The 15,046-nt window shown below is 43.6% G+C and overlaps 1 protein-coding gene across 1 annotated transcript in view; it reads right to left on the bottom strand.

The window, feature by feature from the left end:
* Positions 1 to 15,046, bottom strand: part of NRAP (nebulin related anchoring protein) — a 62,444-nt gene that overhangs the window by 20,029 nt on the left and 27,369 nt on the right. Inside the window, exons 19-25 of the mRNA XM_074959304.1 lie at positions 14,650 to 14,847; positions 14,326 to 14,430; positions 11,859 to 11,957; positions 6,571 to 6,675; positions 5,961 to 6,068; positions 4,530 to 4,841; positions 3,218 to 3,322 (exon numbers count right to left, since the gene is read on the bottom strand). Of these exons, the coding sequence (XP_074815405.1) occupies positions 3,218 to 3,322; positions 4,530 to 4,841; positions 5,961 to 6,068; positions 6,571 to 6,675; positions 11,859 to 11,957; positions 14,326 to 14,430; positions 14,650 to 14,847 (1,032 nt within the window). The remainder of the gene's footprint in view (positions 1 to 3,217; positions 3,323 to 4,529; positions 4,842 to 5,960; positions 6,069 to 6,570; positions 6,676 to 11,858; positions 11,958 to 14,325; positions 14,431 to 14,649; positions 14,848 to 15,046) is intronic.

The following is a 15,046-nucleotide window of genomic DNA, read 5'->3' as shown; positions in this document are numbered from 1 at the left end:
CAATAGCCATTTGCCGATTAATATTAAAGTATTTCTACCTAAATATAAAGGACACATTTCAAAATCAGATTATGCCTACTAAAATACTCTGGGACCCACGGTAAGAAAGCATTTTTTAAATGGCTTCAAACACAGTACAGTTGATTACATTTTTTATTTATAGTTCCTTTAAGCAAGAAATGGTACCCACTCGAACTGCGCTAAAAATGGCAGTGATTACACTTATTGTTGGAAGTTTTATATTTCCTGCTAACACCTAAGCATGGCAAATTGAACTAAAATCACTAATACTGGGTTTAATTATTGCTGCATATTTTACAGGTGCTGAGATTAATTCCGCTTATTTGAAAGGGCCCATAGTATCTTCTGAGAGGTCTTGAAATATAAATAATTAAAATGAAGGCTGCATATTGTCAAGCTTACACTTTGTCCGTATGGCCCAATCCTTAAAGGCCACACGTGTGTAGCAGTCAAATCAGCAGCCACTCTTCCTGCACTAGGCTGTACTACTTCCAGCTTCATTCTTATCTCCACTCCACATAGAGTCCGGCTGCGTGAGCGGGGCATTTGTGGCTCTTTTAGAAACTGCTCAGATTTCAATGTCCGAGTCTAAATCCCTATCCCTGCTACATCCCGTAACACAATTTTTAGACTCCAGGGCCAAATCCTTAAGTGATGAACGACCTCTAAGATGTACAGACTTTAAATGGAGATGAAGGTGGTTTTGGACGTCTCAGAATTTGTCCCAAAACTGAAAACAGATCTGCAGAATAATTGACTAGAAATTCATTTAATTAAGTGCTGAGAGATATTGCTCTTGGAGATGCTTTTTAATCCCATCTTGCCAGATGCAGCCAGACTTTTAAATAAACAAACAATGTTATTTAGCCTTCATAAAACAGGCCCGACTAACAGCCTTGGAGTCTGAGGTTCTGTATTCGAAGACAGGACAGACACAACATAGGAAGTAGCAATGCAACTTTGCTATACTCTCCTGCCAGCGTGGGCCACACCTCACCTACAGGGACCACTTCAAGGGGTTCAGCCTTCATATCCTACTGAAACACTAGCCTCCCAACTGACGGTGGTGTCCCGTTAGTGACAATAAAATGCGGATTTTTGTGACATCTGCATCATTTAGAAGTTTGTGGGCCAGATTTCCAGCTTGTATAAAAAGGCAGAGTGCCACTGGCTTTAGAGGAGCCGGCCGAACACCTGGTCAGCTGTCTTTTAAAAGTCTGTTTTCTCTTACTGCAGACGATTACATGGAAATATATCAATAATGCCAGCACTTAGGATGCAACACATGCTAAAGGATAACTGAAAAGCTAAATTATTTGGTGCATCTTTATACTCAATGTGTGGACAGGTGACCCCTCTAGGTTTTATCCAGTGATTAGCTGCCAAAATCTTAACAACCGGTTCCCTCCTCACAGCACAAGGGGGTCGTGGCCCACCCCCGCCCCCCGGGACTCCTGCCCCATCCAACCCCCCGCGTTCCTTGACGCCCCCAGAACCAGGCAGGAGGGTCTTGTGGGCCACCGAAGTGGGTGCCCGCCCCGCCCCTAAGAGCCAGAGAGACCTGCCAGGGGGCAAGGTGGGGAGTCCCGGTGGTGCTTACCTGGGGCAGCTCCCAGGAAGCATCCGGCAGGTCCCTCTGGCCCCTAAGGGCGGGGGAGCATAGCTGGGGGGGAGCAGGGGGAGCGGCCGCTCCTCCCACTGATCACATCAAAAGTGGTGCCTTAGGCACCGACTCCGTGGGTGCTCCAGGGCTAGAGCACCCACAGGAAAAATTTGGTGGGTGCTCAGCAGCTCCCCACCCCATGCCCAGGAGCCAGAGGGGCCTGCCGGATGCTTCCTGGGAGCTGGCCCCTGCTCACCTCTGCCTCCTCCCCTGAATGCACCGTCCCGCTCTGCTTCTCTCCCCTCTCCCTCCCCCTGCCCCGGCTTCCCACAAATCAGCTGTTCGCACGGGAAGCTGGGAGGGCTGAGAAGCAAGCGGCAGCTTCGCGCTCAGGCCCAGGGAGGCAGAGGCGAGCTGGGGTGGGGAGCAGTTCCCCTGCGTGCGCCCCCCACCCCGGTTACCTGCTGCGGCACAGGTGGCCCTCCTCATGGCCCCCCGCCCCAGCTTACCTTCGCTCCGCCTCCGCCTCTCTGGGCCTGAGCGCGAAGCTGCCGCTTGCTTCTCAGCCCTCCCCGGCTTCCCGCGCGAACAGCTGATTCGCGGGAAACCGGGGGGAGGGAGAAGCAGAGCGGGGCGATGCGTTCAGGGGAGGAGGCAGCGGCGGAGCGGAGGTGAGGTGAGCTGGGGCCAGGCGCAGGGCGGGGCGGGGAGCTGCCAGTGGGTCCTCTGCACCCCACCAAATTTTCCCCGTGGGTGCTCCAGCCCCGGAGCATCCATGGAATCGGCGCCTACAGTGCCACTTTTGGCCGGTTGTTAAATTTAGAAGCCCTTTTAGAACTGGTTGTCCGGACAACCGGTTCTAAAAGGGCTTCTAAATTTAACAACCGGTTCCAGCGAACCGGTGCGAACTGGCTCCAGCTCACCACTGGTTTTACCCATGGCTATCTAACATGTTGTAAGTCTTTCCATTTTCTACTGACAAAGATTTGGTCAACAGGCCCTCCTTCAGAAACCTGCAAACTACTGAACTGATTCTGCCAGTGCCTCCTTTGAAGGACCGCAAAAACAGGCACAAAGGAGTCTCGAGCTCATCTAAAGAGCATTCTTTTTGAGTGGGTGATGTGGAAGTCACGAGGATAATAAGGATCAGAATCCACAGAGACAGACAGCTGGATCGAGAGAGATCCACATAGATGTCCATGTCCAATGTGAATATATACGAAAAAGAGAGCAAGAAAAAACATCTTCAAAAGGAGGCTCTGGGTGCAATAAGTGCATCTTTTCATCATCTCTCCTGTTTTGCTTCATTAAAAAGGTAGGCTAGTAGGTAGCAATTGAGCACTGTTTGACTGCCATTATTATTCATAATATCATTTGTCACCTGCTTTGTTTTTGCAAAGGCTAGATGGACTCCTACTGGTGTGTGTTTGGTATCTGGTTTCCCTCTAATTACCAGTCCTATTCCCGGTTTTGAGGGCTTTCATGTGGTATGCCTTTTTCTTTCCCCTTTGAGTGGAAATTATTTTAATTTTATACAGACATTTTGCACACATTATGCAGCAAGTTCTGTTACATGCTGTCATGAAATCTCACCTCGCTAATGAGTTCTCCTGCCTTCTTAGCCTGCTCCACATTTAATGACCCAGTAGCTATCCATCCAACTCCTTTCATCCAGTTCAAATCTGCTCTGTATTGGTTCTGACAAAGGGAAAAAAATGCCCCATTGTTGGTGCTCATACATTTAAAGTGCCATTAGAGGATTCAGACATATCAGGAACACCAACTGAGCCAAATTAGTGCGTGCTTTTGTTTTATCCACGTCTGCGTAATTGCAGGTAAAACAAAAAATTACCGAGAGAGGCGGCAGTATAACCATCTATTATCAGTTCTGCTGCATGCTTGGCAAGGCAATCTTTTAAAAAGGTTGGCCTGTTCCCTCACTGTCATCTGCAATTCTTACTCTGAATACAAAAGGTAGGTTTGTTTCATCGTACGCAGTATCTTCCTGGATATTCTTTGTTTAAAAGGACACTGCAGAGACAATGAGGATTCTGAGGGTATAGATCTGTTTCAGAGAATTTCTAGTAACACTTAAAATGTCACAATGACAGGAAATGGTCTCAGCTGATATCGTCCAAGGACCTTGAACAGTGAAGGGTGTTTAAATGAACACTTTTTCCCTAACACTGGTGACATTTTTCTACTCACCAATTACAAGGAGAGACCAAGCCCCGGCTCCTCACCATCCCGCCCCCAAGCAAAAAAATAGCCAGTCATCAGTGCTGCAATTTTCAAATGAGCCTAAGGGAGTTAGGCACACAATTCACACCAAATTGAGGAGATTTGGACACCTAATTCCCTTAGGTGCCTTTGAAAAATCCCAGCCTCACTCATTAAAGAGGCAAGTCTATCTTACAGCAAACACATATCACCTTCCCATAAAAGGAGGCAGTGTCTCAAGTGGTTAAAGCAAGAGACTGGACTCTTGGGTTCTGTAATTGATGCTGTCATCGTCTTGGGCAAATTACTTAGCCTCTTTCTACCTCAATTTACCTGTTTGCAAAAGGTGAATAATAAACTTCACGGGAGAGTCCTGGGGGTTCATTAATGTCTAAAAGATGCTATGCAAGCGCAAAGACTTGACATACCGAACCGGGCAAATAAGTGCTGATTCTAAGGACTCCATTTTCAGATCCAAAAAAACATTTGTCCATGACAAAAAGTTCCACTGGTTCAAGTGTTCTTATGAGCTAAATGGATTTTGTCAATATATAAGGTATATTTTTCTGGTCCTAAATGTATAAACCTAGATTTTAATTAATGAGCTATAGAAATTCATTTAAGTCCTAACAGTCTGAAAGAGCTGAATAAAACAGTTATGCAATGTATGAGATGGTGAACTTACATCACTTTGCAAACCATAGGCCTTCTTGGCCCATTCCACTTTCATGTCAGTAGGCAGAGCAGTGAAACAATGCAGGGTTGTCTTATATCCTCTGTCTGTGATCAAATTCTGGGCCCTTTTGGCATGGACAAGGTTTATCATATCCATGGAGACATGAAACTGAGACTTTGTGTCCTCAGATGCCTTCTTATACTCCAGATCACTCTGTAACTTGGACATGTGGAGAGAATGCGCCATCTGTGAGTCTGCTTTCACGTCTTTCACTCCAATCAATTTACCCTTGGTCTTCTCATAACTTTCCTTATACTTTATCTGTGAAGAAAAAATGGATCATAGATACAAAGAGATGCAGCTGAGCTGTAGCCATTTATTAACTGGTAACTTAGCCACTTATCAAATGGTAACTTAGCCACTTAAACTAAAGACAGCATTCCATTTTTGCCATTATTCAGGTTCTCTCAAAACGCATTTGCCTTTCCGTCTCTGGTAGAAACACTACAGTAGTGAGATCCACATTTGGAAACTGAACTCTCCTCAAAGATTCATAGATTCCAAGGCCATAAAGGACCATAGAACTTCCCCAAAATAATTCCTACAGCAGATCTTTTAGAAAAGCATGCAGTTTTGACTTAAGAATTACCAGTTTCCCAGGGTAGAGTCGCCCATCCTGCAAATATGGCCTACATTCTTTGTTCCTATTTGTATACATTTACATTTAGTGGTATTAAAACACATATTGTTGGAGCGTCTCACTTACCCATTTAGATCACTCTGTATGAGTGACCTGTCCCCTCCATTATTTACCACTGCCCCAATTTTTCTTTCATATGCTAACTTTATCAGTGATAACCATATATTTTCTTCCAGGTCATTGACAAAAACATTAAATTGCAAAGGACCAAGAACCAATCCCTGCTGGACCCCACTAGAAACACACTGGCTCAATGATGATTCCCAATGGCAATTACATTTTGAGATGCCTATGATTTCACAGTAACACAGGAAAGAAAATGGAGCAAGACCTAGTCTCTAAGGCTTGTGAGCTTTCAGTACAAGTAATCAAGTGTCTTCTTTCCAAAAGGGAATCAGATTGGCTTTAGGCTTATCTAAAAGAGGAAGCTTTTTTCTAATATTACATGTCACAATCTAAAAGATAAAGAATTCAGCCAAAATAATCTTTATTTGTTCGAAAACCAGCCTCTCTTCCAGAAATTTTCTGGCTTATTGGCCAGACCAGTGACTTAGATGCATTATTCTGCAGTGCCATTTAGCAAATTTTTGTTCAGTTTCTGGTTCTGAACATTCACCCTAAGGGCTAGAAGGGGCTGGGGAAGAGGTTGCATGGTCAGGTTTGTGGAGAAGGTTTATATTTTTCTACAACAAACCATCAGGTTAATTATGGAATGTCATCTAATTAGAATCTGTACTCACATCACTTGCCAGATCCCTCTTTGCCTTAGCTGTCAAGAAAGACAGTGCATCAAGATGAAGTTCAAATCCTTTTTCCTTCTGCTTCTCCCAGCTACTCTTGTACAATTTCTAAGGAGATATCAATAACAACACTACTTTATTATGAATAACACAAATAATTTGCATTACAGTAGCACACAGAGATCCATGTAAGATTGGAGCTCCATTACGGTAGCTGCACATAGTCAGAGATGGCCCCTGTCCCATAGAACTTAAAGTTTAAGGGCCTGATTCGGATACCTTTACTCACACTGAGGAATACTTCCTCCACAAATCGCCCCATTGATTTGAAAGGAACTATTCATGTGCCACTAAAACTAGTGAGACTACTCACATGAATTAGTTGAGAATGTTTTAAAGGCTTTGAAGGATCGGAGCCTTCAGAGCAGCACTGGGATTGGCCAGGTATTCAAGCAAAAGCAAATAATTTGGTTCTGAAGTTTTTCAATTTAAATATTCAGATCAGCTTATGGGAAATGTCCTTCTATTAACTATAGAGCAATTACTTCAACAGCAGTAAATACCATTTGATAAGTTAAAGGGGTGGTGCCCAGCCCCAACCATACAGCACCTCACTAATATTTGCGGCATTTGCTCTGGCCTGTATGAAGAGAGGTTCGTCTTTGCTGATGGTGTAATGATGAAGAAACTGCTCTTTCCCCGACTTGTATGCAACCTGTCCATAGGAAACAAAGCAAACAATGTCAGTAGCATCAGGTTATGTTCAATTTCAAACGACAATTGAGTCTATGGAAAGAAACAGGCAAAAATATTTAAAGGAAAATTTACTTGATGATTTAGTCTTTAAAGTCAGGGTCCTTTTTCCAAAATCTGAATTGAGATGCTCTCCCATAAAGCAATGAATCAATTCCAGGTTAGCCAATTCATTTATTATTAATTGTCAGTGATGTGATACAAAACACATACATTTGATAAAACAATAAACATCCTTTTATTGGGATTCTCTATTTTACCCTGACCTACACTACCTTTCCTCAATTCCCTGGGCCTCACTGGTCTTCCTTAGCCAAAGAGGGAGGGATAATGATATATTTATACATGCTATCCATCCCAAAGTACTTTATTTCAATAGACATAAAAGCTGATACAAACTAATGTTCTGTACAAAGTTTACACAAGAAATTACTTCATCTATCATGGAAATGAAGCTGCCTCTGCCATGGAATGAGTTAAGTTGTTCAATAGCACACAGCAATGCTACATTTTAGGGCAGGAAATGAAGAAGAAAACAGAATGCAACTAAACCTGCAGGGAGTATTTATGTGAGCTGGATATAACGAATCACATTATAATCTGGCCAGGACTAACATCCCTGCTTTAAATGAAAGTGCCAAGGATCTTTAATGGTCTGAAGCAGCAACCACCTCCATTTTACATCTCAGTGCATTTCTAACAGCGCGTACATTCCAGGAGGAAAGGAGTACTTGTGGCACCTTAGAGACTAACCAATTTATTTGAGCATAAGCTTTCGTGAGCTACAGCTCACTTCATCGGATGCATACTGTGGAAAGTGTAGAAGATCTTTTTATATACACACAAAGCATGAAAAAATACCTCCTCCCACCCCACTCTCCTGCTGGTAATAGCTTATCTAAAGTGATCACTCTCCTTACAATGTGTATGTTAATCAAGTTGGGCCATTTCCAGCACAAATCCAGGTTTTCTCACCACTTCCCCCCCACACACACACACACACACAAACCCACTCTCCTGCTGGTAATAGCTTATCTAAAGTGACCACTCTCCTTACAATGTGTATGATAATCAAGGTGGGCCATTTCCAGCACAAATCCAGGGTTTAACAAGAACCTCTGAGGAGGGGTGGTGGTGGGGGGGGGTAGGAAAAAACAAGGGGAAATAGGTTACCTTCCATAATGACTTAGCCACTCCCAGTCTCTATTCAAGCCTAAGTTAATTGTATCCAATTTGCAAATGAATTCCAATTCCACAGTTTCTCGCTGGAGTCTGGATTTGAAGTTTTTTTGTTGTAATATCACAACTTTCATGTCTGTAATCGCGTGACCAGAGAGATTGAAGTGTTCTCCGACTGGTTTATGAATGTTATCATTCTTGACATCTGATTTGTGTCCATTTATTCTTTTACGTAGAGACTGTCCAGTTTGACCAATGTACATGGCAGAGGGGCATTGCTGGCACATGATGGCATATATCACATCGGTGGATGTGCAGGTGAACGAGCCTCTGATAATGTGGCTGATGTTATTAGGCCCTGTGAGGTGTCCCCTGAATAGATATGTGGGCACAGTTGGCAACGGGCTTTGTTGCAAGGATAGGTTCCTGGGTTAGTGGTTCTGTTGTGTGGTATGTGGTTGCTGGTGAGTATTTGCTTCAGGTTGGGGGGCTGTCTGTAGGCAAGGACTGGCCTGTCTCCCAAGATTTGTGAGAGTGTTGGGTCATCCTTCAGGATAGGTTGTAGATCCTTAATAATGCGTTGGAGGGGTTTTAGTTGGGGGCTGAAGGTGACAGCTAGTGGCGTTCTGTTATTTTCTTTGTTAGGCCTGTCCTGTAGTAGGAGACTTCTGGGAACTCTTCTGGCTCTATCAATCTGTTTCTTCACTTCCGCAGGTGGGTATTGTAGTTGTAAGAATGCTTGATAGAGATCTTGCAGGTGTTTGTCTCTGTCTGCGGGGTTGGAGCAAATGCAGTTGTATTGCAGAGCTTGGCTGTAGACGATGGATCGTGTGGTGTGGTCAGGGTGAAAGCTGGAGGCATGTAGGTAGGAATAGCGGTCAGTAGGTTTCCGGTATAGGGTGGTGTTTATGTGACCATCGTTTATTAGCACTGTAGTGTCCAGAAAGTGGATCTCTTGTGTGGACTGGACCAGGCTGAGGTTGATGGTGGGATGGAAATTGTTGAAATCATGGTGGAATTCCTCAAGGGCTTCTTTTCCATGGGTCCAGATGATGTCATCAATATAGCGCAAGTAGAGTAGGGGCGTTAGGGGACGAGAGCTGAGGAAGCATTGTTCCAAGTCAGCCATAAAAATGTTGGCATACTGTGGGGCCATGCGGGTACCCATAGCAGTGCCGCTGATCTGAAGGTATACATTGTCCCCAAATGTAAAATAGTTATGGGTAAGGACAAAGTCACAAAGTTCAGTCACCAGATTAGCCGTGCTATTACCAGCAGGAGAGTGGGTTTGTGTATGTGTGGGGGGTGAGAAAGCCTGGATTTGTGCTGGAAATGGCCCAACTTGATTATCATACACATTGTAAGGAGAGTGATCACTTTAGATAAGCTATTACCAGCAGGAGAGTGGGGTGGGAGGAAGTATTTTTTCATGCTTTGTGTGTATATAAAAAGATCTTCTACACTTTCCACAGTATGCATCCGATGAAGTGAGCTGTAGCTCACGAAAGCTTATGCTCAAATAAATTGGTTAGTCTCTAAGGTGCCACAAGTACTCCTTTTCTTTTTGCGAATACAGACTAACACAGCTGTTACTCTGATTCCAGGAGGAGACACTCTGCTTCAGAGTCCATTGAGTTGCTTGTAGATTGGCTGGAAGGTTGTTGCATTCAGAGCTACATTTTGCTTAAAGGCTCAACATTCTGCATCTCACAGAGATTGGGGGTGGGGGGGAAGTTGTGTCTCCCACAAAGTGGCACAGAACCCTAACCCCAGGGCTACCAAACTTGCCTCAAGACACATTCTTTATAGCTACAGGGAGGCAGAATAATCTAGTGGATAAGACAAAAGAGAAGAGAGTCAGGAGAGCTATGTGCTTTTCTGATTCACTTTGAAAACCAACTTTTTAGAGAGGTTTGAGCTATATGGATGAAAAAATGAAAGTGCCAAATATTTGTAAGCAGGGTCTGAATGAGTTCTCCCCTGACAGCTAACTGGGAGGGGCAGAGACTCAGGAGCAAACTGTATTTACATGAACACACCTACTCTGCCAAGATATCCAGCAGATAGAGTTGTGTTGCTCAAAGTGATCAACTTTGGCTGGTATTGGGACCGTGTCCCTAACTTCTGTTTGCCAGAAGATGAGAATAAGCGACAGTGGATGGATCACTTGATGATTACCTGTTCTGTTCATTCCCTCTGGGGCACTTGACATTGGCCACTGTCGGAAGACAGGATACTGGGCTAGATGGACCTTTGGTCTGACCCAGTATGGTCATTCTTATGTTCTTTTGTAAATCGCTTTAGTATTGAGAGCAGGGGGGGGTGAAAAGTAAGGTGGGGGAGGGGGTTTGGTGTCCCAGCCAGTAAGTGTGGACTCTCCCTAACAATCCCCCGGTCTGGTTTAACCTGTTCCTCCCCACCGTTCAAAGATAGAGCTAAATAGGCTCCATTAGGAGCCTTTGTTATTTTAAGTGCTTAAATGAGAGCTGAAATCACTTGTGGTGGGACAGCATTTCTGCCCAGCCTGCTAAAAGCTGAAAATCACTAAGAGACTGACCTGCAGAGGTCACAGCAGAGAGGCAGATGCCAGCAGAAGGTAACTGAAAGTCGGCCGGTGGGAGCGGCAAGCGGGAGTGGAACGACCGGCTGGCAAGGTAGCCAGCAGAGAGGAACCGTGGCTGGTGGGGCGACCAGCCAAAGCAAGTGCTCAGATGGCAGAGCAAGCAAGGTGCCTTCTTTCCTGGGCGGGAGGTGAACTCTCACAGATGCACCTCTCAACCCTGGGTCCTTACTGACCAAGGACAACCGCTGTGAGTGGGGTTTGGTGAGGGAGCAGAGAGGGGCACAGAAAAGGAACTTTTGGTTGCAGAACTGAGGAACATGAGGCGGAAGGCACTGCCCCACTCACTCTGGGATGGATGTCCTGCTCACAGTTTTATGCTTATGAATCCTGCTTGTGGCAATTTTCCCTAATTAATGTTGGGAGACTGCCTGCCTTTCATTAAAAGTTTCTTTTCAACACTCAGACTCTGTGCTTACATACCAGGGGTGGTGTGTAATTTTCCCAGGTTACTGGGTGGGGGCTCGAGCCAGTTCTGTATTGTATTGTTGAAAAGGAACCCCCTAGATATTGAACCCCCTGGTTGCTGCTGGCTCCACTGGCAGAAGGGTTACATATTAATAACACAAAAAAGGAAAGAAGGCAGCTGTCTAGGAAAGACCAACCAACCCAGGATGAAGTGTTGCTCACGTAATACTTGGACAGCTGCCAGTGTCCTCAGTTCAAGCCACAACATGTAACATATCTCATTCTCAGCAGTTACCACTCTCACTAAATTAGGTGATCAGTACATTTAACAACAGGTGTCCCTTGTTTTGAAAAATTAAAAACTGGTTGTGGTCCAGCTGTGCCTTCACCATGCCAGGAGTTCACGGATACCAGCTGGCAAGGTCATTGCTGTATTTCTCACATCTAAGGAAGGAAAGGGGAGTGGCAAAAAAAAAATAGCCGCCTTGAGAAAAACCTTTATTTCCCTAAAAATAGCATAAGCATCTGTGCTCAAAAAGATGCAGTCCTAAGTGCACAAGGTATAGTTAAGGATTTGAGTGAGACAGGCAGAATAGTCTCACTGAGGAAAGAAAAACAGCAGAGGTCCATGCCAAATGCAGAAGTTGTAAAGGATTCGGTTTAGTCTCTTTCCATCTATCCAGATGCCTATATGGCCCTTATCACCACAGTATCTGAAGTCTGAGACTTTGCATATATCTGTTCCCTATCAGGTTTAAAGGTTTCTAGCTGTGAAGCAGGGGAAAGTTTAAAAAAAAAAATAAAAGGTTTAAGAAGTAAAGCTCAAAGTTATTTAAAGCCATGCCAAGATTCAGAACTGAAGCCAATTTCTTTTTCAGTGGTTCCCATCTGTCCCCAAGAATTACCAAGTTAATGATAAAGCATCAATGAGGACTCACATCACTCTGCAGTTCTTGGCTTTTCTTCGCATGTTTGATCTGGGAACTGTCGGCCACACTGGTGAACTTTAGAGCATCGGCTTTCTGTCTGTATTTTTTCTGATTAAAAAAAAAAAAAGCATTCAGAAATTATCACATTTATTTTCCCAAGTGAATTCAGTGCTTTTCAAAAGGGGAAGATTGAGAGCTCTGGAAACTGACATCTTCTTTTTACAGCACAGGTACCAGTACTGTCAGCTTCCACATTCTATCCTCTCTGAACCGGAGCTGGTGAGATCACTGCTAGTGCTGAGAGCAGTGCCATATGCATGCCCAATCAGTGTTCTCTCTGCTGAGACTGAAAACATGCATACTAATTAATGCCAGATATTCTGACTGTATGACCTAGATCCCTTTCTTGTTTCACATTGACAATGACCAATCTTCCCTACCTGTCCTGGATTTGAACCAGTAACAGAGAAGTTAAAAGGCTCTGTATGCCATTACCCATTTCCTGAGCCACCCAATGCATGTTACAACCACATTTTACGATATAAACCTTTTCAAACACAAGTTTCTGTTGTTCCTTGTGTAGTTTGTTAGATTATGGAAGAGCTTAATGCTGCTGTACTATTTGACAAAGACCTCAAAGCACAAAGGACATCTTTTAGCCCTCTTGATACAAACTTTTCCCTATATATCATTGTGACAATTCAAAATATTACCCTGGCATTGTTCTCCAATATCACCTACACTTAGTGGATGCTACTACAGAGGTTTGTCTTTAGTGGCAGCTGTAGGTGCCCCACACCCAGGCTCCAGGTTTGGGTGTCAGAAGGAGCATTCCATTCCGCCCAGCCCAGTGCATTAGTATCCGACAGTTAGCCCTGTTGCAGAAGCTTTGTGCAAGGAACCAGCGTTTCACCTTGCATGAATAAGACTGTCCTTCTGATCAATACACCATAATATTCCTTAATGGCCTGATCCAAGGTCCACTGAAGCCATAAGAAAGAGTCCTACTGACCTCAGTGGGCCTATTCTGAATTCATCTCAACAATCGAGCCTGGTGTTCCTTTCAGAGCAAACAACAAATTTCTGTCTGCTTTTGAGACAGTATAAGAAAACACATCATAACTATTTCAAGATAGCGTATGATGGGGAGACCAGGCAAACTCTTCTTATGTACTTTAATTGACTCTTTATTAATCTAACAATTCAGCAATCAAACCAACCATTCCTTGTTGCAGGGGTATATGTGACAGTGTTTCTATTACATCACAATTCGACAGTGAAAACCACTGTTTGAACTGATAGGTGAACAGATCAGTTCACACTGGGACTTTCCCAGCTGCACGCAAAACAAGTTAAAAAAGCATACTCCGCTTCAAAGAGGTCCTCATTACTTTGTATTTAGAATTTAGAGGGGATGGAGGCAGATTAAGAACAGTGTGTTTTTGTCACAATTGTGTGCAACGTAACATAATGACATTCTGCAAGTAAATGACAAAATGCCAGCTTCTGATTGGAAATTGAAATATTTAAAATAATATACACTTTTCATCTTAGGAGGTTAGTATCAGGCAGATCAACACAAATTAAATATTTGTGGCAGTGATCATTACTATTGCAAGCCGCAGCAGTAGATGTCAGTCCATCTCTAGCAAGATATTGGATCTGAGCGCTGTTGCTTCTTCTTTTGTTTCTGATATGTATTTTTCATTTTTGGGAGTAAAGAGTTGGATGTCAAAGGCCCAAGGTATCAGAGTATGTGATTTCTAGTAACTCTAACAGGCTTTTTTCCCTTCCTTTTCCTTTAAGTCAAACTTCTCCTAATTGTTTCTTCTTTCTATATTCCTGCTTTCCTGTCACCAACGCTACAACTAGACTGGAGCTAGAAGGTTGAGAAAGTGTATTCCCATGAGGTTAATGGCAGTGGTAGGCCAGGAATGAACCACGGAAAAGAAATGAAGAGCACTGCAAGCTAGTGCTGCCACCAAAGACTCAGAGCAAGTTCAGCCCTGACTGGCCATAGAGCAAGGTTGTGAAACATCTAATTTTTTATTTTTATCACTTAAAAGTTTGTGTGCCCTGTTTTAGCTCCTTGCTTTACTAAGATTTGAAAAATGGCATAAACAAAAGAAAACAGCAAATCCCATTCTTTCCCAGTGCTAAAGGTGCAGGCAGATGGAGAAGGGTAGGAGGGAACAATTATGATTACACAGAGATCTGTGTGAGAGCCCTGTAATGGAAATACTGCGTTCCAGGGAAGAAGAGTATAGTTGCATGATGGGCAAATATTTCCCAAACCGCAACCCAAAATTTCCCAAACCACCTTGCCACACACATGCACCATCCCCATCAGCTCAGACATATCTCAAATTTCCAATATGTTTGATTCTCCCAATCCATTCCACATACAGCATCTATACTCCTGGTCAACCAGGCTTCAACCTTCTAGTCAGAAAAACAGCCAGAAAGTGCAGCTCACCTCGCTAACAAGATCTCCTGCTTTTTTGGCTTGTTCTATATTAACACTCCCTTCTGTCATCCATCCAACTCCTTTCATCCATGTCAGATCTGCCCTGTACTGCAGCTACAGAGGAAAAAAAATGTTTTAGACTGAGACACAAGTCTGACAGTTAAAGTATGCACACTTTCCTGTTCTGCATTCGTGAAGAGACATTTTGAAGATGAAAACAGATATAAAAGTGCTAAGGAATATTATTAAGTCATTTTGATCATCTAATATATCCTGATAACTCTTCAACCCTCAACCTGCAGTAACATTTAAAATGGGTTTGTCTGGCCTTACCTCACTCTGAAGTCCATAGGCCTTCTTGGCCCACTTTGTCTTCATGTCTTCTGGAACCACTGTGTACTCATGAAGTTTCTTCCTATATTCAAGGTCACTAGCCAAAGCCTGGGCTTTCTTGGCGTGCTTCAGGTTTACCATGTCCATGGGCAAATGGAAATGTCTCTTACTCTCCTCAAAACCTTTTTTATAAGCAATCTAGGATATAAAGGAACAATGCATTCACCATTACTTTAAGAGAAACAAGAAAGAAAGCAATGGCTTATAGGTACTTTATTTGATATCACTGTAGAATCAGGCATTATTTGTCCATAAAACCTATACTTAGTCGCCATCATCATTTGCAATAGAGTGCAATAAGCTTGCCTACCCTGCTGCATATTAGGCAAAGAATTGT

Source organism: Natator depressus, chromosome 7 (genome assembly GCF_965152275.1).
Source record: "Natator depressus isolate rNatDep1 chromosome 7, rNatDep2.hap1, whole genome shotgun sequence".
Classification (NCBI taxonomy): Eukaryota; Metazoa; Chordata; order Testudines; family Cheloniidae; genus Natator; species Natator depressus.
This window is presented reverse-complemented; position numbering and strand designations above follow the sequence as displayed.